The sequence below is a fragment of the Fusarium tjaetaba genome (assembly GCF_013396195.1).
Source record: "Fusarium tjaetaba strain NRRL 66243 chromosome Unknown NRRL66243_c0000151, whole genome shotgun sequence".
NCBI classification, from domain to species: Eukaryota; Fungi; Ascomycota; class Sordariomycetes; order Hypocreales; family Nectriaceae; genus Fusarium; species Fusarium tjaetaba.
Genome location: NW_023501347.1, coordinates 22,968 through 47,506, shown reverse-complemented (window position 1 = coordinate 47,506; position 24,539 = coordinate 22,968). Strand labels below are relative to the sequence as shown.

Genomic DNA, 24,539 nt, shown 5'->3' with positions numbered 1-24,539 from the left:
CTCCAGTTAAATGACTTGATGCCAATGGACGCGATGCCAGCCATGTCTCATAACTGTCAAGGCAGTTTGATGATGCTTACAAGCAGCCTGCCGCAAGGTTCGGTTCCTGATTAGTCCAGCTTCAGCCACAACAATTGCTCTCACCATCTCGATGCCGTATCTGAATGTTTCAGTTGTTTGTGGATTTTTGCGGCCCCCTCCGAATAAATTCATTGGCTGTGCTCGTTTCTTCCGGAGTATCTTCTGCGGTTTGATGCAGTCTTCCGTTGTTGGGTGGTTTGAGCGTCACAGCGGAGCAAAAGTTGGTGACAAAATACGCACCGCCACCATGACGGATCGGCGATCCTCCCGCCCACCCAAGTCTAGATGACTTCATCGCCATCAACAAGGCCTGGATCGAGAATTTTGGTCATGGATCGTTTAGAGACATGACAGCTCACCAGCCAGCATTTCAAAAGGTGATGCAGGGGGCTTTGTGCCCATCGTGTTACCAGCGACAGTTTGCTCCGGAAATAATGACCTAGCCCTACCGGAGGCAACATCGCTCCCAGACCATGCATGACGCGCCCTGCGTCATTGGCTCTTCGGGCGACTTCCTCCGACTACCATTACTTTAAATGTTGGAGAATGTTCGTTGCCGAATTTATCAGGTACTTGGCTGTGATTATATCTGCCTTTGCCTCATGACCTCCAATTCTCCCTTGTTTACATCAGACATATGTCACCTTGTTTCTTGACATCTGCTGGAAGACTTTCCCTGCGACTTTCCCTGCGACTTTCAGTTCTTAGAGCATACAGCACGTCTACAACCATGACTTCGAAACGGAAGAGAACTGGGGCTCATCCGCCGCCTCCGGTACCTGAGATGCCTGATGCCCCCAGGAGAAGCAGTCGAAGAATAAAGGATGCTGCTGATCGGCCAAAGTCAGACACAGATCCCGTGAAAGCTGCGAGCCCAAAGAAAACAATGGCTGTCTGGGATACAGGCGAAGGTGTCGAAGAAGCCATGCGCGAGCTGAGCGAGATGGAACAAAAGTTGCAGACTGCTGTCAGAAAACAGCGTCTGGCAGTTGAGTCCTCAGATCTTCACATTAAGAAGGAAACCGAGGACGAACCTGATATCCGACCGAAACCGTATTCGCCGAACAAGGATACTGTTGTCGCCCGAGGAAACTTGGAAGGAAAGTTAAAAGTTGTCAACTCTGTACCACTGGATGAGTACGACGCCGAACTCGCTGCTGGCGATGTCGTTGATGCCGAAGGTGAAGACGATGGCATGGATCGAGGTGCCAACAGGCCTCCCCCTGTCAACAGTGAAACTCTTCCTCTGCCATGGAAAGGAAGGTTAGGATATGTGAGTTTGGCATTGTGACTTGCAGACTTTACTGACCTTCCAGGCTTGCCTAAATACATACCTGCGCAATGCGACTCCTGCTGTCTTTTCCTCGAGAACCTGTCGCATGGCCTCTATTATTGAGCACCGACACCCTTTAGCAAACCCTGATGAACCAGAACACCTTACCAAGAACCGACCGGATAGGAATAAACCAGCAGACTACGAACGAGGACTCAAATATGTGCAAGATTTGGGCTTGGCGAATGCACGAGATATTGTCAAAATGATTCGATGGAATGTCAAGTATGGCATCAAATTCATGAGACTGAGTAGCGAGATGTTTCCATTTGCAAGTCATCCAGAACATGGTTACAAGCTAGCGCCCTTTGCGTCAGACGTGCTAGCGGAAGCTGGCAAAGTAGCTGGAGAGCTGAATCATCGTGTAACAACACATCCTGGACAATTCACACAGATTGGGTCTCCGCGCAAAGAAGTTGTCGCCGCTGCCATTCGCGATCTGGACTATCATGATGAGATGCTTACTCTACTCAAACTTCCCGAACAGCTTGACCGCGATGCTGTCATGATCCTTCACATGGGTGGCGTTTATGGCGACAAGCAAGCAACGGTTGACCGATTCAAAGAGAACTACGCCAAACTTTCAGACAGTGTCAAGCGGCGATTGGTTTTGGAGAATGACGATGTCGCATGGAGTGTTCACGATCTGTTGCCCGTCTGCGAAGAACTCAGCATTCCTCTCGTGCTCGACTACCACCATCACAACATCATCTTTGACCCATCGATAAGAGAGGGTTCTCAAGACATTATAGGTCTTTACGATCGCATCAAAGCTACCTGGACCAAGAAGGGAATCACCCAGAAAATGCACTACAGCGAGCAGACATCCGGTGCAGTCACACCAAGAGACCGCCGCAAGCATTCCGCCAGAGTCAAGACTCTCCCACCATGTGCCCCCGACATGGATCTAATGATAGAAGCCAAGGATAAAGAGCAAGCTGTTTTTGAACTGATGCGAACTTTTAAACTGCCAGGTTGGGATACCTTTAACAACATTGTACCATATGAACGACCAGATGAATCACGAAAAGCCGTCAAAAAGAAGGCAAAGAAGGGTAAAAAAGCAAATGGCGTCAAGGGAGAAGCGGAGGATGACATTGAAGTACCTGAAAAGATTGTTAGCGCTGAAGATTTTGGCATGGGAGGTCCTCAAGCAAGAGTGTACTGGCCCGAGGGTATGGAAGAATGGTTGCGACCAAAGAAGCGAGAGATTAAGAAGGCAAAGGACGGAAAGGACGGAACACCTGTGATGAAGCAGGATGGAGATGAAGAATGATTATGTCTAATGGCAATTAAATAGTGTAAACTAATAAGACTGCTTGAATGTTAATTGTGGTGTTGAATCGAAGTGCCCAATATACAGGGTAGGAGCTCTGAAAAGTTTTCATCAAGACCTTCCCAAATAACTTGGAAGCCTCAACTTTTCTCTTCAACAACAAACATGGCTTCTACGAATTTTGACGGTACAAGCGAAAGCTTTTTGCAATGGTTCAAGTCTTTGCCTGGTGCTACATTCTCCGACGCCATTAAAATTGTTGATCTTCGTGATCGCAATGCTGGTCGTGGTATAAGTAGGTCTCATGCATGCCTTCAAAGTCAAGCTAACAACACAGTCGCTCTCGAGGATATCCCTGCGGAAACAACTCTTTTTACCATTCCGAGAAGAGGAATCATCAATGTTGAGACCTCGGAGCTACCGAAAAAGATTCCGGGTGCTTTTGACCTCGACAAACCTGATGATGACGACGCACCGGGGTTGGATTCATGGAGTTCGCTTATCCTCATCATGATTTACGAGTATCTTCAAGGTGAAAACTCCAAGTGGAAGCCCTATTTCGATGTTCTTCCAACGTCATTTGATACGCCCATGTTTTGGTCCGACAATGAGCTTGACCAGCTTCAGGCCAGTCATATGCGACACAAGATCGGCAAGGCGGATGCTGAGAATATGTTCCAAAAGACGCTGCTCCCCATTATTCGAGGCAACTCTGAGATATTCAACGCCGGGAACAAGACTGATGCGGAGCTTATCGAGATTGCCCATCGAATGGGCAGCACCATCATGGCGTATGCTTTCGAACTTGAGAATGACGAGGAGGAAGAGGAGGAGGCTGATGGTTGGGTTGAGGATCGAGATGGAAAGTCGATGATGGGAATGGTACCGATGGCGGATATTCTGAATGCCGATGCCGAGTTCAACGTAGGTCACTTCCATGAATGACTGGCAAAGCTAACAGAATAGGCTCACGTCAACCACGAAGAGGAGAGTCTCACCGTGACCAGCTTGAGGCCCATCAAGGCGGGCGAAGAGGTTCTCAACTACTATGGCCCTCACCCGAACTCGGAGCTCCTAAGAAGATACGGATACGTTACCGAGAAGCACTCCCGTTATGATGTTGTCGAGATTCCTTGGGACATTGTTGAATCAGCCCTGAGCTCCAACTTTGGCATTCCTAGTCAAGTCTTGGAGCAGATTGTAGGTCAATTGCAGTTGAAATGACCCAGCTAACCTCAATAGCGCGGCGCTCTTGAAGAGGACGAAGAATTTGAAGACACCTTCGTTTTGGAGCGAGAAACAGGCGAGGTCAACTCGGACGGCACCTTTGCTGAGTCCGCCCGATTCGAAAGCATGCCCGAAGACCTCCAAGAACAGCTCAAGACATTCCTCAAAGGCATCAAGAAAGCACAGCCCGATGCTATCCCCGACAAGCGAAAGAGAGACGAGATCCACCAAGCTGTACTGGCCAAGACATTGGAAGCTCTTGTAGCACGATACCCGACAAGCATTTCCGAAGACGAAGCTCTACTCAAACAAGACCTCGACCAACGAACTCGCATGGCAATTGCCGTTAGACTTGGAGAGAAGAAGCTACTTCAAGAAGCTATTACTGCATCTTCTGGAGACGTTGAGATGACAATGGACGACGAATCTGGACCAGCCAAGCGTACAAAGCGTTGATCCAGCGGGGCTATGTGATAGATATTGTTTCCTCTCGTCTCATGCAAGAGGTGCAGAAGGCGATTGCGAACCGTCCACAAGGCAACAATTACAATCAAAATCACAATTGTCTACTATTTAAATGATCCATATCTTGCACATATTGTTTTCAACTCTTTCTTCTGATCAGAACCTTTGATGAAGCTCAAGCTCAAACACCAGCGGATACTGAGAAATGAAGGATCTGAACCTTTAATTATTGTACTGACAAACAATGGGTCTAGATCGATACATCACACCAAGTTGAGCTCACAGTCCGCTGAGACGAGCAAAAGTCTGCAGCTCTCATACAAAAAATACCTCGTATACGCGGTTCCGCTCGCGTCACACAAACATCACCGGAGATATATGATAATGTTGAAACACGAGTCCACCAACTTGATGGCCTCTCTATGGTTATTCGATCGCGATTTGTCTCGGTTACATTCTCCATCTTACGGGGTACGCCACCCCCAAAGACTTGCAAGCGAGCAGTTACTCGGACATGAATGAGCCCGAACTCAACACCATCAGAGAGGAGGCTTGAGTGGTTGCTTCGAGTCACCTGTCAAGGTTCCCACACGACCAAGACACACATGTCTGCGGAGACACCGATGTCCTCTGGCCTCAGATGCAGTTCAGCACTATCATCGCATAAGTCCAAAGTTGCCAAGTCGCAAGTCACCAGATAATCAAGGGTTAGCGCCAACAACTGATCGACATCAAGATCTTATCTCACTCATTGGCCCGCTTTCTTGACAAATCAATCAGACAACTTACCCGGTGGGAGGCGGTTGAAGTCCTCCATCTATCCGTGGAGTATGGGTCAACCGGTGTCGAGCAGAACAAGCGTAAGAGGGGCGGCCCGCGTTGATGTTGCATGAACTAGGGTGTCCTCACATTCCCTGCACAGCATTCAGAAGTACCATGAAGCGTGGCACCAATCCTTGATTCCAGAAGTCTTGAATAGGCTTTACGGATATGTCAAGATGTCTGGCAGACTGCTGAAGCTGACATGTGTGGTGTCGTCATCCTCACACTTTATTGCTTCAAGTCACGGAAGTCGGTTTCCTCAACGGTTTAGTGACCGAGAACCAAATGGTAAATCCGAGATGAGGCTCTGCAGATGAGTGAGTTATAAAATGGCAATTGCTCAAGTGAGATGATAGGTGATCAAGTCAACTAGTGATCATGTTGAAACAGGTACGCTTAAAGCTCCGCTTCAGCAGCTTCAAGCTTAACTAACACTGTCAGAAAACATCAAGGCACAGCTCAAGCCGAAAAGGGAGCTCTTCAAGCCAGCCCACCCCAGGCTTCCTGTTTATCGCCAACAAACTCATCATCCGAGAACCAGGACGTGACGATTATCATCACCTTATTCCGCCCAGCTCGCCAAACTACTACCGCGGCGAGGTCCCAAGCAAAGTCATGCGCTTCAGGAACGGCGAAGTGTCTGAAGCAGCAGACTGGCGATGGTATAGAGACGCTTCCACGCTCCCGGCATCCGACGGACAATTACTACAAGTGGACGCCCGTGGAAACTGCATCACGGATCAGTATGGACAAGTGTACCCGGCTGAAGAGTATAAAACGTTTGGGGTTGCTGCTTGCAATCCACTGCTCCCAATTATGGTCACTGAACATGATCCTCTGGTCACCATATCGAACTGGGAACTCCTACGTGTATTTCATCCACCATTGATTCCCGGGCTCTCTCAAGTGACCACCATCACCAGCACCATGGCTCCCGGGCCTGGTCCTTTGCTACACGTTGCTGGAAGAAACCCTGCGTGGATTCCCGGTCTACTTCCTCTGACCTACAAAGCACCCCGAAGTAATGCACCTCACTCAACAGGTCTTGGAGGAGAGCTGCCTATTGTCCTGGGGCTCATGGCATTGCATGCACCTCCAGGCGGCGAGATGAGCAACCATTCGATAGACAGTGTATTTCTTGGGCACAATCGATTATGGAGACATGGAGCTTGGACGAGTGCTGATGCCCCTAGAGGACGTATGTTGTTCATTCGATTGCTGATATAGCTAACAACCACAGATCCCCCGACAGCTTCTGAAGATCCAAAAGGGTTTATTGTCAAGGTGTTTCTCGACCCAGACAACCAATACTCAACTCGAGAAGATCTCCACAGTTTTGAATGGGAGAGGGCTATTGTTCGAGATTGACCGATTGACAGCTTAAGCTTGAATTGATTTAGTCTATTATTCATTCCTGTATGAAGCCTGCTCTGCAGTCTGCCCCATGTTCGTTATCCATCCATGAGCTAGTTGGTCTGATTTGTAGGACTCAGACTGCGTCGGGAAGTCGTACAGCGATATCGCCAGATTGGGTAATGTATCGAACCCAAGGAAGCGAAGGATATTGCAACTACAATTGTTAGCCTTGATTCAATGTCTGACGGAGTTCGTACCTTTGGCTCGGTAATCTTTAGATACCGAACCTGAATACCACTTGTGGTAAAGTAGGGAATCTCAAACTTGACCTGGATAGGTCGCTTGGCACCCTTACCCACTCCTCCGACTCCTCCCATGCTACCACCAAAACCACCCATCATACCACCACCCTGCTCATCATCTCCTCTCACGCTTGGCAGGCCCAGCTCAGCACGCATGAGGAATTCCTTGCCTCCACCAAATTGTTTGATCTTCCAGACAATAGCACTTTGCTCGGGGGCGTAATGGACAGATCCGATGTTTGTTCGGAAACGAGGACTATCGGCGTCATCTGGAACGGGAACCACGATTTCGACATTGTTGGCGGTACTGCGGCGCTTGAACTGTGCTCGAGCCTTGAGCATGTATTCGATTCGGGAGCCTGAATGGGATTCGACTACACATTCAACCCAGATCAGGGGCTTGACTTGGGTGTTGAGACGGTAGGACATGAGCTCGAATTCGCCGTCAGGGGGGATAAAGGAGATGGTTCGGTCGTTTTCGAATCGTGATAGTCGTACACATTGGTGAAACTTGACGTCCTCCATTTCGATAGCTTTACCGCGGGTGGCTCGACCGGTTGTCTCAAACATGACCTTGTCATTCAATCCTAGACGCAACTCGGGCATACCACTGAGATAACACTTCATCTTGATGGCGCCAAGAATTTCTGATCGAAGGACATTGCCGTTTGCAGACACCAAAAGGTTGAGAGACTCGACAACATCGAGGAACACTTCGTTCTTGCGGTAGCGGATACCCTCTGATCGCCACGACACGGCGTTTGTGACGGCGATTGGTGGCCGTGCTTGGATCTCGAGCTTGTGAGATTCCTGGGTGATGTACTCCTGAAGGATCTTGGACTCTGTTGTTTGAGGATAACCAAAGTCCATCATTTCGTCGAGAAGTTCGTAGATGATGACAAAGTTGTCTCGGATGGATTCTTCTTCTAAAGCTTTAAAGTACTCGGTAAAGACCTCGACGATCTTGTGAAGGAATAGGAGGATTTCGGCGGCATTCGTGTTTCGTTTCGTAAGGGCGAGGAGATAGAGGTTGTTGTGGCGGATGTAGAGATACTATTCAATTAGCAGGGCCAACAAGCATAGAGACTACCTACGTTGATGCCTTCGTGGGAGAAGCATGGTGGAACAGCAGAGGAGTCTTCCTCAGCTTCTGAAAGGAGTACGGGGAACTTTTCGACTGCTGACATGGGAATGTCACCGCGATAGTTACGGGCAAGAAGGGTCTACACTGTCAGCGACGTCAAACCCAGTGACATTCAACACACCTTGCCCTTGAGATCTAGGAAGAAGAGTGCGGATGCCATGTTGGATGTCTTGGCGGAGCGGAAAGGAGGTCGCGATAGATGCGACGGTCAAGGTCAAGACGAAGAGGTCATGCGCAGTAACAAAGACAACAATCAATAAGGAGAGGCTGAATAGGAATTAAGGACTATAGAGAAGCGCAGGCAATCATCATGGTCCGAGGCGCAATGGTTTCGTGGTCAAGCTGTCTGTTTCGCTGGCATCTTTTGGATGCCTGGTCATTCCAGCTGTGACGACACGGTAGAATGTCGGATATGGTGGGGTAGCTTGAGCTTGTAGTCACGTGAGAATGGATCAGAAATTTTATTAAAAGCTTTTCGTTTTTTTTTTTTCGTTTCTGCTTGTTTTCTCTTCTCCTCAACGCACCCTCTAGACAGTGCAGACCATTACCTAGCCTGCAACCGAATGGCATTCTGTCATTTCAGCCGTGGAGCCGTTGATGTGAGCTGCGATTTCGTGGTGCGGAGAGGGAGAACCTGGCTCCATTAAGAACTGCCCGAGTATTATTAGTTGCTTTGGCGGTGTCAGAGGAGCCGGACATGCAAATTCGTGACTGGACCGATTTGTGACTGAGACATGGAATTCGATCTGGGGTAAAATGTGGCAGGTGACCGCAGCCTCGACTTTTGTTGGGGGGCCTTGAGTCCAGGGTCTCTGCTTTGACGAGATCTGCAATCAGGGATCTTGGGGTTGTCACAATTGGACTCGTAAAGATCGTGGCAAAGTTAAATTTGCAAATGCATGTCCAATGAGCTTGTGACCGGTGCATCCATCTCGCGTTTTTCACAAAGATGAACGCGAGGCTGTCCTGTCTGGGGAGACTGGTTTCCTGGCCTTTAGGAGCAAGAAAACATGAGGCCTAAGTTTAGGGTGACAAAATAAACTCTACAAAGGTATCCTAAACTCCTCCTAAATTTATACTAAGTTACCTAAATCTTTTTATCAGTTATACTTCAGGTCCCGAGTTTTATTTCCTCCCCTAGGCTGGCCTGTCAGTGTCTCTTGGTCTGCGGAGTAGTATCTCCAGCTCAGAATTTACACAAAACGACACAACGGAGTAATTTGAGCGTTTGAGATTCATTAACTCTGTCCGTGCAGAACCTCCGTTCAACCGATTCAGGGTCCAAATAGTCAATCTCAAGACTATCGCAACTATCGCTGGCAATGATACCGTATCGTTGCGCTATTGCTATCTGCAAGCATGCTACCATCGCATATGCAAATTCACATGTTGGTCAGTTATCGGGGACCAGATACAGGTCCGATAAAGTAACCGAATGCCGACTGGTTTGGATAAAGAGTGTGTATGCAACCTTACTTGAAAAGGAACATATTAGCATAGCTCAAGATGAGCAATCAATGAGCAATCGCATCTGACGTTATCAGACAATTCCATTGGATGGAAAAATAACATTCAAACGCATCAGGAAAAGGATGTAATCCTTCCTCTGTGGCATGTGCTTGAGTTGACCTTGTTAGTGGATTCCCCATGACTCGGGCGACCCGCTTAACAATTGTGACGATGAGTATCCTTCTTTGCATGTGATGTCGGTGCATCATCATCCCCAGTTTTGACACGTGCTAGAGGCCCAGAGGCTTCAGGTACACTTCTTAGCGACTCTAGTCGACGTTGGACGTTGAGTCGAATTGATCTTGTGATGCTGCGAACAAAACCGGCCCAACAAATTTATCGCATCATTAATCAAGCCAAACGCCCCAAGTTCGGCCGTATATCTTGTGATGATGCTCTGATATTGGGTGCAGCTCCTTTAGCGATCTTCCCCACTACGCCTCTAAAACAAGTCACCTGAAGCCACTGTAGCCGGCCCGGTTTTTAGTGGGCTATCGTCTTGCGCTGGGCTTGTTTGTTCAGCCGGTCCCTGCAGCAGGAAAGAAGGTCCCGCGAGCGCCTGACGTTAACAGGTTTCTCTTGTCCCCCCACGATCGCTCTCATTCCCAATCTCTCTCCAACATCACATCTCCGCTTCCATCATCATCATTATTGATTTGCCGTTTCTTTTGTCTCGCTGCGATATTCTTTGCGGCCACTGGCCGACTTCACTCGATGCTCAGTTGACATATCCGTGCTATCGCCGACCATGGAGCGCAATCACATGCTTCCTGATCGGGAGTCCGAGTCTCGTCATGTCCTCGGACCACCACCTGCTCGACCTCAATCATTGATGGCGTTTTCTCCTCCAGCTTATTCCAATGTCGCTTCACCGAATGCGATAAAGTTCCCTGATGTTCCTACCGATTTACCGGCCTCTTTGCCTCCTTTGGCTAGATTCGATGCCGACAACGATACCAAGTTACCCCCTCTGAGTTCACTTACGAGCGAAATGGCCATGGAACCGACCAAGACTTGGCTTCCTTTCCATCCTGTGCCTTATCAACCAGTTCATGCGCATAGTATTGATAGTCCGACACGAATGGATCTTGATGGAAGTAGCAACAGCGCCGTCAGCGCTGCTTCTCCTGATGCTCTTCTTGATGCGAGGGCTAGTAGCGTCAGCCTTGATGATCCAGATGTGCGACTGGCGGCTGAGGCGCTTGGAGATTTGAGAGCAGGTATGTTGCCAATTGTAAGGGTGATCATATCTAACGTTGCAGACTTTATATCTTCACCACCGCATAGAAATTCCTCTCTTCCAGTCAGTCCACCGACTTCTGGACTTCAATCGAATCAACCACAATCGCCGCAGCCTGAACCGCTTCTGTCTCTACTTACTACGACTCATCCATTGTTGGCGAGTACAATTGAAGGCGCTACTTCGGCGTATGGTGGCGCCAAGAACTTTTCACCGCGTTTTCGATCTGGCGCCGAATATGTTGAGGGATACCTGACACCTATTGCGAACACTGTTGGTTCCGTTGGTCGAGTAACTGGTGTTGAAGGAGGTGTTAGATGGTTTTTGGGCGCTGGAAGACGGCAAAACAGTTCAACGTCGGATTTGGAAACTGGTAACAGCAAGAAGCGCCGCAAAACGGATGAGGATGAGGCAGTCAGCAACAAGCGATTTGAGTCTGAAGGGATGCAACAAATGAGCGATGAACAGATGGATACAGCGCCTTCGCCATCTTCAAAGACCATGTCTCGTCGCATGTCAACTACTAGCACGATTGACACGCTTCCTGCTTATGATGAGTTGAGGTCACCCGCATATACCGAGACTGATTCCAATTCACCGCGACCATCACGACCAAACAGCGCCTGGCAGTCACGCCTGATTACATCTACTTCTGGTCTCAGTGTCGCCATGAGCCAGGAGAGCCTGCGCAGTCTCAAATACTGTCTACAGTGGCTTCGCTGGGCCAATGATCACATTGCTCGTGTGATTTCAGCCTTGAAAACTACTCTTGACGAGTACGAAAAGGTACCTGACGGACAAGCTGGCGGACAGGCTGATCCTGAATCTCGCTCTCAACTTGCTGCTCGCATCTCAAACCTCAAGGGCGATGTCCTCAGAACCCTGCGAGAAGCCATCAACACTGTGTCGAAATACGCAGGGGGCGCATTGCCCGAAAACGCACGAATCCTTGTGCGACGTCATCTCACTAGTCTACCCCAACGATTCCGTGTCGCCACCATGACCGACAGGAATGCCGGGCAACAAGACAACGAGACTGTTCTCACTGAAGGTGCACACAAAGTTTTGGTCTTGGCCAAAGAAGGTCTGGACATGGTTGTCCAAGTAAGTGGTGTCGTAGATGGAACAATTGTCAGCGCTGAGCAATGGCTCGACCGTATGGGCAAGCGAAGAGCCCAAGAAGATGAGAAGCCAATGCTTCCTCAAACCGAGGTTAATGGGGATGTGAAAATGGGTTAATTGGAAACGAAAACGAGTGATACCTGCGAGTTCCAATATCACGAGGAGCTCATTTATTTCCTTGAATGACACGACCAGTAGGTGAGCGAGTTGGATTTCTGGCGTTTGGTGGGCTTTGTAGCAACGAATATGAGCTGCTTTCGCATGTCAATTTGGCGTCTGAACTCGTCAGATGATATCAATGTGATGTACGGGTCGGAACAACGCAATACCGACTATTTAAGACTCTTTGGGTCAATTCAATCACTCAATTATGGCACCTTCAAGATCAAGATATTCCACCCCTCGAGCCAAAGCGTGTCAACATTGTATAACCGCCAAAGCAAAATGTGATCGCAAAGAAACCTGCGGACGATGTGCTTTGCGAAGTCTAACATGTAGCTATCCTGGGAGGTCTCGAGAGCCGACCGTAGACTCGCAGCCGGACGCGGAGAACGGGGGAAACTCAACGTCAGACACTCTTGACTTTGAACAGAGCTTACTCCAAGACCCCGACATTCAGTTTGATACACTGGATCTCGTGTGTCCGATCAACAGCGACGATATCAAGAACCGATGGCTCAACTCGTACGTTCCTCTGCCTGGACAATCGCCCAAGAACTACAGTCAAAGTGTCATAAACTTTGTCTATCGAATGCTCAAATCGTATGCCTCGACAGTAATTCGGGGTCGTCTGCCACCATTCATCCATCCTATGCAGCAGTCACTGGTGCCACTCTCGACCTGCTTTACTCTGGTCCGAATATGCGATCCTCTGCCTAGCAACGTGAGTATCGCCGCAGATATCCTCCAGCGAGAAATGACTAGACTTTATGAAGAGCGAGGAACGTATGAAGGCATCAATCTTCTTGGACTGTTTCAAGCGTACCTCATCTATTCCATGGTTCTGTTCTTTCACTTGGGCCCTTCGATGCCGTTTCTTCGTCAGGCAATGATCAATCTACAGGAAATCGCTTGCACAACCTCTCGTGAAGGGCTTGTATGTACGGCAGAACAACGAGGCGCAGTCCCAAAATGGGAATCATGGATCATGGCAGAGGCAAAGAGAAGAACACTATACACCATGTACTTTCTGGACAATGTGTTGTCAGCTCATGATGGTATCACCACATATCTGGGGACTGAGTTGAGGGGACTCTATTCGCCAGCCAGTAAATATATGTGGCAGGCTGATCGGAATGGATGGGAACAGAGCTGCAACTCTCATCTGGCTGAATGGGGAAGTGAGCCCTTTCGACTGGATGAATTGTGGCCGTTTCCAGATGGAATGAGTGAGGAAGACATAAAACGCCAACGACGGAGGGTAGATCGATGGTTGGAGGATGTTGATGAGTTTGGGACAATGTTGTATGCAGCATCGAGCTGTACTCATGGAGGGTAGCGCTTTGACTTGATGCGAACTCGGTCGTCAGATCGCACAGCCTTGCCAAGATCAATACTCGTCCAGATCGGCTACTCTACGGTGTCTATTGCCGCTCGAATATCTTTCAAGAACATGTTTTGTCCAATTACACCACTGGATCACCGTCCCTAACCCTCGCCTTGAGTCATTGCAGTGGCCTCAACCAAAGGAAGCCCTGTAACAGAAACAGAGTTCAGCACCAACCGTTAGTGGCGTTGATCGTCGACGGTTGGCTCCCCGAAGATCCACTAGTTAAAGCTTGACTCTCAGATATCAAGGATTCATCGCCTCCCGTCATTCTGCATCTCCATTTACAATGAATTCGACCTTTCCACGATATGTGGAATGCAACAGGTCCCGATTCGAATCGAAATGCCCCTCCTGGGGTTGTTCCCGATTATAACAATCCTGAAGACGTTTACTGGACGTTGAATATTGTCTTGACGACGATATGTGTATTCTTTATTACACTCTTTTTTATAGTACGAATCTATGTCAAGGGAACGATTAGCCGGAACTTTGGGTTGGAAGATTGTATGTCTACGTCTCATGTTGGACGAAGCTGACAGTTTAGGGACGTGTGTAGCAGCATTTGTATGCCCGACTCTCGATGCTCAATGTTGGCATGCTAACCTTTAGATCACCGCCGTCATGTACTGCGTCACTTGCTTCATGAGTATGTCTATCTTATTTTCGTTGCGTCACTAACAAAGTAGTGGCCCGGTATGGAGCAGGTTATCATGCCTGGGAGATTCGTAAACCAGAATACTACAATTGGCTCAAGGTGAGTATTCCAAGTGTGACCGACCGATCTAACAAGTCAGTGGTTTTATGCCAGCACGGTTGTCTATATCCCGACTGCCTTTTTCACCAAAGCGACCATTTTGCTACTGATGGCACGAGTTTTTGCTGTTGAACCACGAGTTGCAAAAGGAATCAAGATCTTGATATGGGCTTTACTGGTGGCATACATTCCGATTCAAATACTCCGAATTGTCAACTGTTATCCCATTCGGACATATTGGGACCCAGATGTCAGAAACGCACGATGTCTCAACCAACGAAAGATCTTCTTTTCAGATCTATCGCTATCTATTGTCACAGATTTGGTCATTCTGTTGATCCCGATACCGTTGACTTGGAAACTCCGAATGTCGATAGGGAAAAGGATCAAGATTGTGTTGCTTTTGGGAGCGGGTGGAATCGCTACAGCCTTGACACTCTTCCGTGTTGCCAAAGCGGTGGACTTTTTGAACTCGGATGATATTACTGTTGATTATACGCCAATTGGCATTCTAACGTATGTTGTTCAGCCTGGTAATGCTTGTCTAACGATTGCAGGGCTCTCGAGATTACTATCGGTTTTGTCTGCGCCTGTCTTCCATCGCTGAACCTCCTGATCGAGCATCATGTTCGTAAACGTAGACGAGCACGAAACCCGAATTGGCCGCGCGATCGAACACGGACATCCCTGTTCAAGAAGCGCTTCCGATGGATTAGCTCGTCTACAGAACACATGCCCTCTCGACCGAATCGGCCTTCAGATGGAATGATTGACCTGGACGTGGAAATGGCCATGTTGACAGGGCAGCCTGTACGATTACGAACGGGACGAACAGCCAGTGCAGGATCTCATGATATCCGACCACTCGACCATCGACTTAATTCTGGCGACGGACGAAGAGAGGGATGGCTATCTCAAGATCGGGATGAACAAGACGAGGTACAGGACAGCAAATTCATCATGCGAATGGTGGAGGAATCAAGAGCACGAGCAGACGAAGGGGCCAAAGAATCATGGTGTCCAGTCTGGGATGGACCGAGGGATCCCATGGCAAGTCAAGGGAGTTGGAAGTTTAGCGTGCGGTCGCATTAGAGCATAGAGTATACCCAGGTATTAGAATTGATCATGATAACGAGAGCTTCCATCCAAATTTGTGGATGATTTCCCTCCAGTCTTGGTTTGTACTCGATACTTGAAGATCTCTTGTATGCCAGATCAGCTTGAGTGCGTTCCAAACAGCGGAGATGTTGCTAATTGGCCATTTACTATCCATCAACATGAAGTGATCCAACACAACCTTTCGTTGTTCATCTGATGAGCATGCACAGCCTGCTAGGAACAGTGGCCACATTGGGAATGATCTTCGAGTCTGTCCCTCAACGATGATATCGGAAAGACATGAAAGAAGAGATTCGTGGAGGGCTAGGATGGATGGGTGGGTGATGGCTGTGTTGTAGCACACGAGGCGGAGGTAGATTTGCGCTGCAATTCTAAAAGACTCGGCGCTTCGCAAGAGGTAGTCGTCAGTGCCCTGAAAACAAAGGTCTTCGAGTCGTTGTTCAATTTCTTGGCCTGTTGTATATAGTTGATCCTTGGAAATGCCGTGGGTAGACAGTGACGATATTTCGTTAATAATGTCGACGAGATCCATTGAGCAACCAATCTGTTCATCAACCAAATTCCGAGAATGCGGGAGTGTAGCCTCGGCTTTGGCCAAACCAGCCATTGCTTGGTGTAACGAGTCCTGGTGGGTAGGTTGCGTAGTCTCCATAAGAATATATCGAAACCGGAAATACTGGAGTACAAATTCGGCTACATTGGGGTCGATGTTGTTTCCGAAACTCTCAAGTAGAGCGAGTGCGCCTTGAAGATGACGCAGCCATGTCGGACACGATCCATGTGCGATTTCGAGAGATGCCAACAGAACGCAGGTTAAAAGATTACCCTCACTTCCTTGAGAATCTGGAAGAGCGTGTTGTAGTTCATGGAGAGCTCGGACTTTGTACTGCATTGATAAAGCGCGGTAGTCTCTTCCGTCTGGGACAATGTTTTGCGCCCATTCTGCTGCGCTCATGGCTAGGACTGCGGAGAACAAAGGGCCTTGAAACATTCGGGGAATGACTGATGTACGGAAGCCATTCCGACTTGTATCCACGTAGACTCTGCTCCTAGAAATGATCTCGACATCTAATCTGTTAGCGGGGATAAATGGTGGTGAGAATACATACAGTACTGCACGAGAGCTTTCTCAACTGAGCGTCCCGACTCAAAAGCAAACGGTGATAAACTGCGGGGAACGGATTCCTTTGCCCAAACAATCCTTCCTTCACTAGAATTACAAACAGCAAAGAGTTCTTGAGGTGAGAGATTAAGAAAGCTATGGCTCTGGTTATCACTCGGCACCAGATAATGGTCAGAAGCCGCCACGATAAACTTGTACGGATTCGATGCTGAAACTGGACCCGGAAAGATACAGTCGTCTCCTGCTCTTTGGCACCGTCGACAAATTGGTTTCTCCTCGTCACATCTTCGCTTTCGTCTTCGACAGTTGAAGCAGCCGTCTCGGCTCCGGGAGCCACCTGACATGATGCATGGCGGTTGATGTCAAGTTAGTTGAGTGCTGGTGGGGAACGGAGGCACTTCCGATCAACGATCAACGCCACGTGACGGCCAATTGCATGCATTAGCTTTGCCTTATTGTTTATATTACATACCTTTACTCTGTATCTTTCTAATTATCTATCTCTTGAATCAGATCTGACGTTTGCTTGATTCAGTGGACTCTTGTTACCCTGCAGCCCCAGCGGAGACGGATATAACCGGCCATACCAATGCATCATGACGATCAGACCGCACTTCCAGTCCACAGCTATCCATGCTACCATGTTACGTTTCTATATATCTTAATACAGCATATTTCCCTCAATTTACTTAATATCATCACTCTCATGGCCACATCCCGACGCTTCTCCGATAGTGGAGGGTTAGCCCGCAGTGGGGTTCTCGGAGTCATACTCGGTCGACATACGGAGGCTAACAAGATACGTCGCAATTCTTCTCACTTACACCAATTTCCTCCCCGTCCCGCCAATCTCAACGCCCTCCGTAGCCTTCAACATGGCTAATGACCACATCCTCACCCTGTCGTGCCCCGACAAGTCCGGCATCGTCTACGCCGTGACGGGCATCTTTGCCGCCAACAAGCACAACATCCTCGACCTCCAGCAGTTCTCCGATCCCGTCTCCGAGCGCTTCTTCATGCGTGTGCACTTTGGCCCTACCGAGTCCGAGTCCACCGAGCACCTCGTCGAGGCCTTTGACAAGCTCGCTGCCGAGTACAACATGGACTACGATATTCGCCCTGTTGCCCGCAAGACCCGTGTTCTCATCATGGTCTCCAAGATCGGCCACTGTCTCAACGATCTTCTCTTCCGCATGAAGACCGGCCAGCTGCGCATGGAAGTCCCCGTCATCGTGTCGAACCACCCCGACTACGCCGCCCTCGCCCAGAGCTACGGAATCGAGTTCCACCATCTGCCCGTCACAAAAGACACCAAGGCGCAACAAGAAGGCCAGATCCTCGACCTCTGCAAGAAGCACGGCATTGAGCTCATTGTCCTCGCCCGCTACATGCAGGTTCTGTCTCCCACGCTATGCGAGGCCATGTCCGGCCGTATCATCAACATCCACCACAGTTTCCTGCCCTCCTTCAAGGGTGCCAAGCCTTACCATCAGGCGTACGAGCGCGGTGTCAAGATTATCGGAGCGACTGCTCACTTTGTCACTGCTGATCTGGACGAGGGTCCTATTATCGAGCAGCGGGTTGCTCGTGTTGATCACAGCATGAATCCTAAGGAGTTGTCTGAGGAGGGATCTAATGTCGAGAGCCAGGTTCTTGCTGCTGCTGTGCGGTGGTACGCTGAGAGGAGATTGTTCCTCAATGGCCACAAGACTGTAGTCTTTAATTAATAAAAGTTTGATTGCTTGTAAGCAGTGTATGGGAAGAAGTGCTTGTGAATGTGAATGTGAAGGCTTGTAGCCTCAACCTACGACTCCAGATGGCCTCTATGGAGGGATAGCAAACGACGATCACCAATCCCCGAATAGCTCAGCTGGAAGAGCGTTCGGCTGTAACTAATATATGATACCGAAAGGTCACTTGTTCGATCCGGGTTTCGGGTATTTCTTTTGCCGGTCATGGCATCTGGTGTTGTCGTATATCATGACATCTCAACTTTTTGGTGTCGCCAATTACATCACACTCAACTACCACAAAATCCCTCCGGGGGCTCCTAGCGGAGGGCTCTTCCTCGCTGCGCTCGTACCTGTGAATTATATGTAAGTAACTGGATAGCAAAAAATAAACTTGGAGCATTGGTAAAAGGTGCAAAAAATGAGTTCCCCGAAACCTGGATCGAACAAGTGACCTTTCGGTGAGATGCTTAACAATTACAGCCGAACGCTCTTCCAGCTGAGCTATTCGGGGAGATCTCCGAAACCGGAGGAATAGCCATTGGACTTGGTTGGGAGTGGAAGTGTAAAGTGTCCCTATAAGCAGCGTATTAATTCGAGCTCGATGATACTGTCTATTCACCCTGAGCTGGCCAGAAGGGATTAAATCCAAGAATGTATAATTGCAGCAAGAGATGCTGTCGCAATTGTTGAGTCTAAAGACAATCACACAAAACTTTTAGTGAGAAGACAATCGCACAAGATGGGATGAAACAACCCCGCGTCATCTGTGTCACAATGCTACGCCTCAACACCAAGCTCGCATTTGGGATACCTCAAACACTACATCCAGTCTCCTGCACCACAACCCGGATCTTAGTCACAGCATACTCCATCGAGAGCACAGCATCCACACATGTACCCAACTTTCCTCGCCGATCGCCATGGCTACTCCTCTGATCGTCAGAGCCATCCCCGAGTAGCTCAGCTGGAAGAGCGTTCGGCTGTAACTGTACCGTCACCGAAAGGTCACTTGTTCGATCCAGGTCTCGGGGATTCATTTTTGCCGTCATCTCTGGAAGCAATTTTAAGCTCATCTCGATACCATCACCTAACAACTCTCACAGTCCTTCCAACCTCTCCCCTCTCAACCTGTTCAACTCTACCCCTAACCTTTTTCCAAACCTCCTCAGCAACCTCCTCTACACTCCCGCCTGCATCAACTACCACTAGATCCTCCTCCTCCTGTGTCCAGTCCTCACCCTCACCTAGCCCAAGTCCCTGCGCCGCAAGGTCTTTCCCGCCCATGCTGAGACCCCAGAATAATTCCCGTACTCGTTTCTGCATACCAGATCGTTCATAGACCTCTCCACCCCAACCACCTCGAGCTTGAGCTTGCTCTTCGGTCAAATCGAGGAACAAGACAAGGTCTGGTCGGGGGAGACCGCGTTCTGGTGCTCGTGCCCAAGGGAGGGTCAGAGAGGGGTTCTGCTTGGCGGCTGAGTATACTATGCCTGAGTGATAATACCGGTCACAGACAATTGTAGTACCAGAAGCGAGTAGAGATTGGATTTGTTTGCTGAAAGGTCAGAAGTGAAGTGTAACAGACCAACAAACTCACACAGCTTCCCATCTGTTTGCGCTAAACAATAAATGAATAACATGATCATCCATCTCGACATCACTCTTGAGATACGCATCAATCATCTGCCCAATAGGTGTAGTCCTGTCTATAAAAATCAGCATAGCTCACTACTTCGTCAGTGACTTACCAGGAAATCTCATGACCTTGACCTTTTTACCCTCCTCGACAAATCTCTGCTCCAGCAGTTTCACCTGTGTAGTCTTTCCACTTCTATCCAAACCCTCCAAAATAATGAATGCGCCCCGAGTTGAGTCATCCGCTGTATCGGAGCTCGCAATAGCGGCCGTCGCCAAATCGTTGATTGAAGCCATAATGGTTGATGAGGGGAAGTGGATTGCTGACGAAATATTCACACTGTTTTGGTTAGTGGTTCACGTGGGACACAGTGCGGCGGAAATCAGATCATAATTTACACTCAGACAAGACCTTCTCAGTGAAACGTTCATTCAAACAGTGGTAATAATTAATGCTCAGACAATAATGTAGCACAAAACCATAGCCCCAGCTCTTGGTAGCCTAAGAAGAAAAAGTAACGCCGGCCAAACTCCACCATCCGTATCCATATCCATAGCCATCCATTCCATCATTCATTCCATCCGTATCCATTACCATAACAGTTCATGACTTGTTCATGCCTCGTGCCTATACAGTTTCGTCATGTGCGCTACCGCTTTCCCATAACTCAAAATTTTCTCCTGTTCCTTCGATTGGTTCCAAAACTGCAGCCTTGCTTGAACCTTCTGTGGGCTTGGCCATTAAGCTGTCGATGTCTTCTGTTGAAGGTTCGATAGGCTTTTCGGCTGTCGCAGGCGCAGGTGCAGGCGCATTCACCTCTGGCTCATCTTCAGGTACAAAAATGACTGATGTCTCATCACATCCTTCAGCGTAAAAGTCGGCAGTGTTCATTTCTCCCAATGCGACACGCTCTTTCTCAACAATCATGTCATCGGCTTTTGGTGCGCGACGGGTTTGAGAAATGTCATCAGGAGGAGGAACATTTTCCTTATCGCGACCTTCAGCACGGTCTCTGTTGAGCTTTCTTTGACTCTCCTCGTCGGATGAAATGTCAAGTACACATGTGCTGTGTTGAAGAAGGTTGGTCATCTCTTGTTCGGGTGTGTCCTCGTGAATCTCAAAGAACCAGCTGGCCTTCATGTCTGGTTCATGCAGAGCAGTGATGGGTTCCTTCTTGGCGCCATAGCCAGGAATAGTACCCTTGAGAGCAGCATCGAGAGAAAAGGGAGCAGCGGATCCAAGACTGAATGAAGGAGGATCAACGCGGGTGTAGGGACCAGCAGTGCGTCGTCGGCTAGATGCGATCCCAGATCGCTTGCTTCGGGTGGGAGATCGACCAGCTGGAGCATAAATGGGAGAAGACTTTGAGATGCCAGAGCTGAGTTTGGCGGGTGACTTAGGTTGAAGAGTGCGTCGGGTCTTGGTAGGGCTCGTGAGGCGATTAGGAATGGGAAATGCAGATACAGGTGTAGGCTTGAGGATGCTGTCCTTTAGGATGCCCTTGTCCTTGGAACCCTTTGATCGCTTGGCAAAAGAAGTAGGATCGACATTTTCAGAATCATCAGTATCAATAAGTTCAGCCTTTCGTTTCCCGCCCGTTGGCAAAGCTAATCACGGATGTCAGTTGAAGCCCCAAACACTCCGCATCTCCACATACCGTTTTGCCTGTTCTTGAGACTGGTCAAGGTCTGGAGACGAGTCCCATCAAGGGGAGCAAATGGTTGACGAGTGACAGTAGCCATGATGGACCCAGCAGCGAGAGAAGTTATTGTTTATTGTTATCGCGTGAGTCGAACGTGTAAATGAGTGAAGACGATGATGAGTGAAAGTGGGAGGGAGCGGGTAGAAAAGAGGTCCAGTGCCAAAGGTGGGTTCTGGCTGCGGAGGGCGGGCGCGTGGAGAAGATCGGTAATAAGGGAGCTTCAGCGCGAAAGTGGGTTCCCTCTAGGGCGTCGTGCCTTGGACGTGAGAGCGCGGTACGTGACGGGGCCACTAGAAGCAGGTCACTAGAATGCCTACAGAGGGCAGAGGTATGAAACAAGAATGCAGATTCGCGACCGTGTTAATTGCCAGTGCATGGAATTGATCACCGATGTCTGAACATTACGGAGTACATCTCAAGATAAGGCCATCTCTGCCTGAGGTGTTTTCCCCTCAATCAATGCAAGTTGGTCACCGCTAAGCACTTTTCCAAAATGATTCGCTCAATGCAACATGCCTTGGCCTTGTGGGACGTCCAAAACTCCACAAGCGTCAACCCAGTTCGCTGCGTGCCATGTCCAATCGTCGCGCTGAGCGCCAATGCAAGGGAGATTTCAGCATGCAGGATGAAGACATTTAATGTAACGCGAGTTCGTGTTCCTTGATCTGTGAACTCAAGGCCCGTCGTCTCAATCCCGAGGTTGTCTGCCCGAAGTCGTCAGAGCCCAAACTCATCTGCCCAAACCATCTGCTGTTGTGCCCAGCCAGCCTGTGCTTGGCCGCCAATATGCGACCATGGTCTCATCACAACATTGGCAGACACACAATTCCAATTGGCCATCGTCTTTCAGCTGATCTGACCGATCGCCAACCAGCTATTTCCACTGAAACGGGTCCCTGTAAAGTGTAACTTTATCCCGGCTTGTTACTATTAAAGGCCAAGACCACCCGCGATCTCTCGCGTCGTGTCCGTGTCGAACCCCTCTCGATGATACTTGTGTGCAACGCCAATGCATCGAGCTGCAAGTCGGAGGCTGGGAGGGACGGTAACATTCGCTCGGCGTTTGCCACAAATTTGTCCTGGTCGCATGCATAGCCTGCCAGCTCAGAGACCATATGTGACCGTAGAGTCTGGACGCACCAATACTTCAGTAACAGCAGACACTACCATGGTCGCATAAGGTTGCAGAGATATATCTATTGTAAGCCCCTATGAAGTGATAATACTACTGTCGTGTCTGAGGTTGAATCATAATAATATTCCACCGGCCGTTTGCTTCTTGACCTCGCCGTCTCCTCGTCTTCTCACTTGTCCTCATGAAGATGGTGTGGCCCATGATTTCCCGACCTACTCGGACCTTGCTCATCATCTTCCAGTCCATGCTGTCGTGGTGCTTTGGTCCGGACCACCGTATCGTGGTGCAAATGATGAGCTGAAGGAAATGCTCCCGGTGTCTTTTCGTCATGCCGAAGCAGATGATCCGGACTAGCTCGGTATGTTGCAACTTGATCGAATCCAATGTCGTGATTGGCTTGGATCTCATTCGTCTCGTTTGCATCCTGAAACAAATCGTGTCGATGAACTGCAGGTGGACTGGCCGGCGCCTTGGTATCGGTTCGAAGCTGATGAATTGAAGGAGGATACACAGGTGCAGAAGTGTCACTCTTCAACTGGTGAGGTGCATTGGTTCGATATGGTCCTCTGGGATCTTTGGAGAGGTCGTGACTGTGGTCAAGCGTTGCGTCGGTTGGTGCAACTGGATCTTGAGCGATTGACCTCTCCCGGGCCTTGCTTCGGCTGCTTGCAGATGAGGTTGGAGACGTACACTCGGATGAATCTTCGGGAATACAGGGAAGGTTTTCATCGGGTTCCGTATCACAAGTTGTGGCCTTGCTGTGCGATCTAGAAGTGCTCGCGGATGTGGTCATTGAGGGCTCGGTCTCATACCCGCAGCAACTGCGTCTCCGATGATGTCCATGATTGGTGAGTTCGTGTTCGATCTGAATGAGGCTATCAACTGGATAGCAGCAGCCCCATGTATTGTCATCGCTGCGGGTTCCTTCGATGTTGTAGAGATTGCGAACATCTGTACGCAGGTTGGAGATGAAAATACCATAGACTAGACATGTTAGAGTGTTTGACTTGCAAGGGGACACTTACAAGGCAAGCAGGCAGCAAATCCCAAGCAGGGCAGAGAAATGTCCGGACCCTTTAGAGGCTTCGACTAGTATTCCTCTTGTGTGTCGGCGATTCCTTTCTTGCTGACCTTGAATCGAACATGGCCATTCGGTGGTGTATCACATTCATATGCCCTATCGAGAGCATTTTCGTAGGCCTCTTTGGACCGACCGTAAACAATGCAAGGGCAGCAAATTGTTTCCCATAGGATCTTGTCTGAGGCGAGATCCTTATCTACCAACAGCCATTGTCCAGCAAAAGGCTTCTCCATGGTGTACAGTGAAACGACAGGCGAAGGGAAAGGAAAAGAATGATGATAAAGTAGTAACCAAGAAGTGTGATGAAGATGAAGGGTTTGAGTGGGTGGTCATGAGAAGAGAAGGTGTTGGGTGAATGCATGCAAACGGCAGGTGAAAGCACTGTTGTGTTGCTTCCTGGAAATAGTGGTGATGCCTTCCTCAAGACACTGCAAGGTCACGGGAGCAATTGAATGGCAGGAGCTCATCGTAACCCCCCTCATTTCTCACCACCTATTATCCAGACTCACCCATCTTCATTCCTCACTGCATCAAATATCCCTCCGGGGGCTCCTAGCGGAGGGCTCTTCCTCGCTGCGCTCGTACCTGATATGAGATTTCTATTTCTCTCGTCAAGGTGTTTCATCAATCGTCATCACCCTTCCTCAACTGCCTCTTCACAAGCGGAAATACTGAGCTCCCATTCATAAGACTACGACCACGAGGGGTGGTCATCCCCCATCCACAGAACCATCCCTTCCACCTCAAGGCACCCAAATCCCATCATCTGCTTGCCATCTTATCACCCTTCATCCACAGAAGCATCATCTCCAAGTGGAATTCGAGCTGGC

At 49.1% G+C, this 24,539-nt stretch overlaps 10 protein-coding genes across 10 annotated transcripts; 5 read left to right on the top strand and 5 right to left on the bottom strand.

Moving 5' to 3' along the window:
* Positions 1-811: 811 nt before the first annotated feature.
* FTJAE_7441 (UV-endonuclease UVE-1) lies at positions 812-2,690 on the top strand (the record flags this gene model as incomplete). Its single annotated transcript, XM_037354159.1, has 2 exons — positions 812-1,354; positions 1,398-2,690. 2 exons carry the CDS (start codon positions 812-814, stop codon positions 2,688-2,690), a joined length of 1,836 nt encoding a protein of 611 aa, XP_037205473.1.
* A 165-nt stretch (positions 2,691-2,855) lies between these two features.
* Positions 2,856-4,373, top strand: FTJAE_7440 (ribosomal n-lysine methyltransferase 4; the record flags this gene model as incomplete). Its single annotated transcript, XM_037354158.1, has 3 exons — positions 2,856-3,614; positions 3,657-3,890; positions 3,933-4,373. The coding sequence occupies 3 exons, from the start codon at positions 2,856-2,858 to the stop codon at positions 4,371-4,373; spliced, it is 1,434 nt and encodes a 477-aa protein (XP_037205472.1).
* A 1,209-nt stretch (positions 4,374-5,582) lies between these two features.
* Positions 5,583-6,572, top strand: FTJAE_7439 (uncharacterized protein; the record flags this gene model as incomplete). The annotated part of the gene is made up of 3 exons (XM_037354156.1): positions 5,583-5,594; positions 5,646-6,402; positions 6,445-6,572. 3 exons carry the CDS (start codon positions 5,583-5,585, stop codon positions 6,570-6,572), a joined length of 897 nt encoding a protein of 298 aa, XP_037205471.1.
* Positions 6,573-6,693: 121 nt separating this feature from the next.
* On the bottom strand, positions 6,694-8,166 carry FTJAE_7438 (AP-1 complex subunit mu-1; the record flags this gene model as incomplete). The annotated part of the gene is made up of 4 exons (XM_037354155.1): positions 6,694-6,774; positions 6,818-7,915; positions 7,957-8,085; positions 8,128-8,166. 4 exons carry the CDS (start codon positions 8,164-8,166, stop codon positions 6,694-6,696), a joined length of 1,347 nt encoding a protein of 448 aa, XP_037205470.1.
* A 2,097-nt stretch (positions 8,167-10,263) lies between these two features.
* FTJAE_7437 (clock-controlled 8 (ccg-8)) lies at positions 10,264-15,272 on the top strand (the record flags this gene model as incomplete). The annotated part of the gene is made up of 6 exons (XM_037354154.1): positions 10,264-10,735; positions 10,820-11,967; positions 12,470-13,217; positions 13,880-13,930; positions 14,273-14,696; positions 14,738-15,272. 6 exons carry the CDS (start codon positions 10,264-10,266, stop codon positions 15,270-15,272), a joined length of 3,378 nt encoding a protein of 1,125 aa, XP_037205469.1.
* Positions 15,273-15,303: 31 nt separating this feature from the next.
* Positions 15,304-16,254, bottom strand: FTJAE_7436 (uncharacterized protein; the record flags this gene model as incomplete). Its single annotated transcript, XM_037354153.1, has 1 exon — positions 15,304-16,254. One exon carries the CDS (start codon positions 16,252-16,254, stop codon positions 15,304-15,306), a length of 951 nt encoding a protein of 316 aa, XP_037205468.1.
* A 1,043-nt stretch (positions 16,255-17,297) lies between these two features.
* On the top strand, positions 17,298-18,149 carry FTJAE_7435 (Formyltetrahydrofolate deformylase; the record flags this gene model as incomplete). The annotated part of the gene is made up of 1 exon (XM_037354152.1): positions 17,298-18,149. The coding sequence occupies one exon, from the start codon at positions 17,298-17,300 to the stop codon at positions 18,147-18,149; it is 852 nt and encodes a 283-aa protein (XP_037205467.1).
* A 1,089-nt stretch (positions 18,150-19,238) lies between these two features.
* FTJAE_7434 (thymidylate kinase) lies at positions 19,239-20,087 on the bottom strand (the record flags this gene model as incomplete). Its single annotated transcript, XM_037354151.1, has 3 exons — positions 19,239-19,710; positions 19,753-19,861; positions 19,904-20,087. 3 exons carry the CDS (start codon positions 20,085-20,087, stop codon positions 19,239-19,241), a joined length of 765 nt encoding a protein of 254 aa, XP_037205466.1.
* Positions 20,088-20,418: 331 nt separating this feature from the next.
* Positions 20,419-21,533, bottom strand: FTJAE_7433 (thymidylate kinase; the record flags this gene model as incomplete). Its single annotated transcript, XM_037354150.1, has 2 exons — positions 20,419-21,398; positions 21,449-21,533. 2 exons carry the CDS (start codon positions 21,531-21,533, stop codon positions 20,419-20,421), a joined length of 1,065 nt encoding a protein of 354 aa, XP_037205465.1.
* An 890-nt stretch (positions 21,534-22,423) lies between these two features.
* On the bottom strand, positions 22,424-23,942 carry FTJAE_7432 (uncharacterized protein; the record flags this gene model as incomplete). Its single annotated transcript, XM_037354149.1, has 4 exons — positions 22,424-22,572; positions 22,845-23,612; positions 23,654-23,717; positions 23,760-23,942. The coding sequence occupies 4 exons, from the start codon at positions 23,940-23,942 to the stop codon at positions 22,424-22,426; spliced, it is 1,164 nt and encodes a 387-aa protein (XP_037205464.1).
* Between the last annotated feature and the right edge of the window lie 597 nt (positions 23,943-24,539).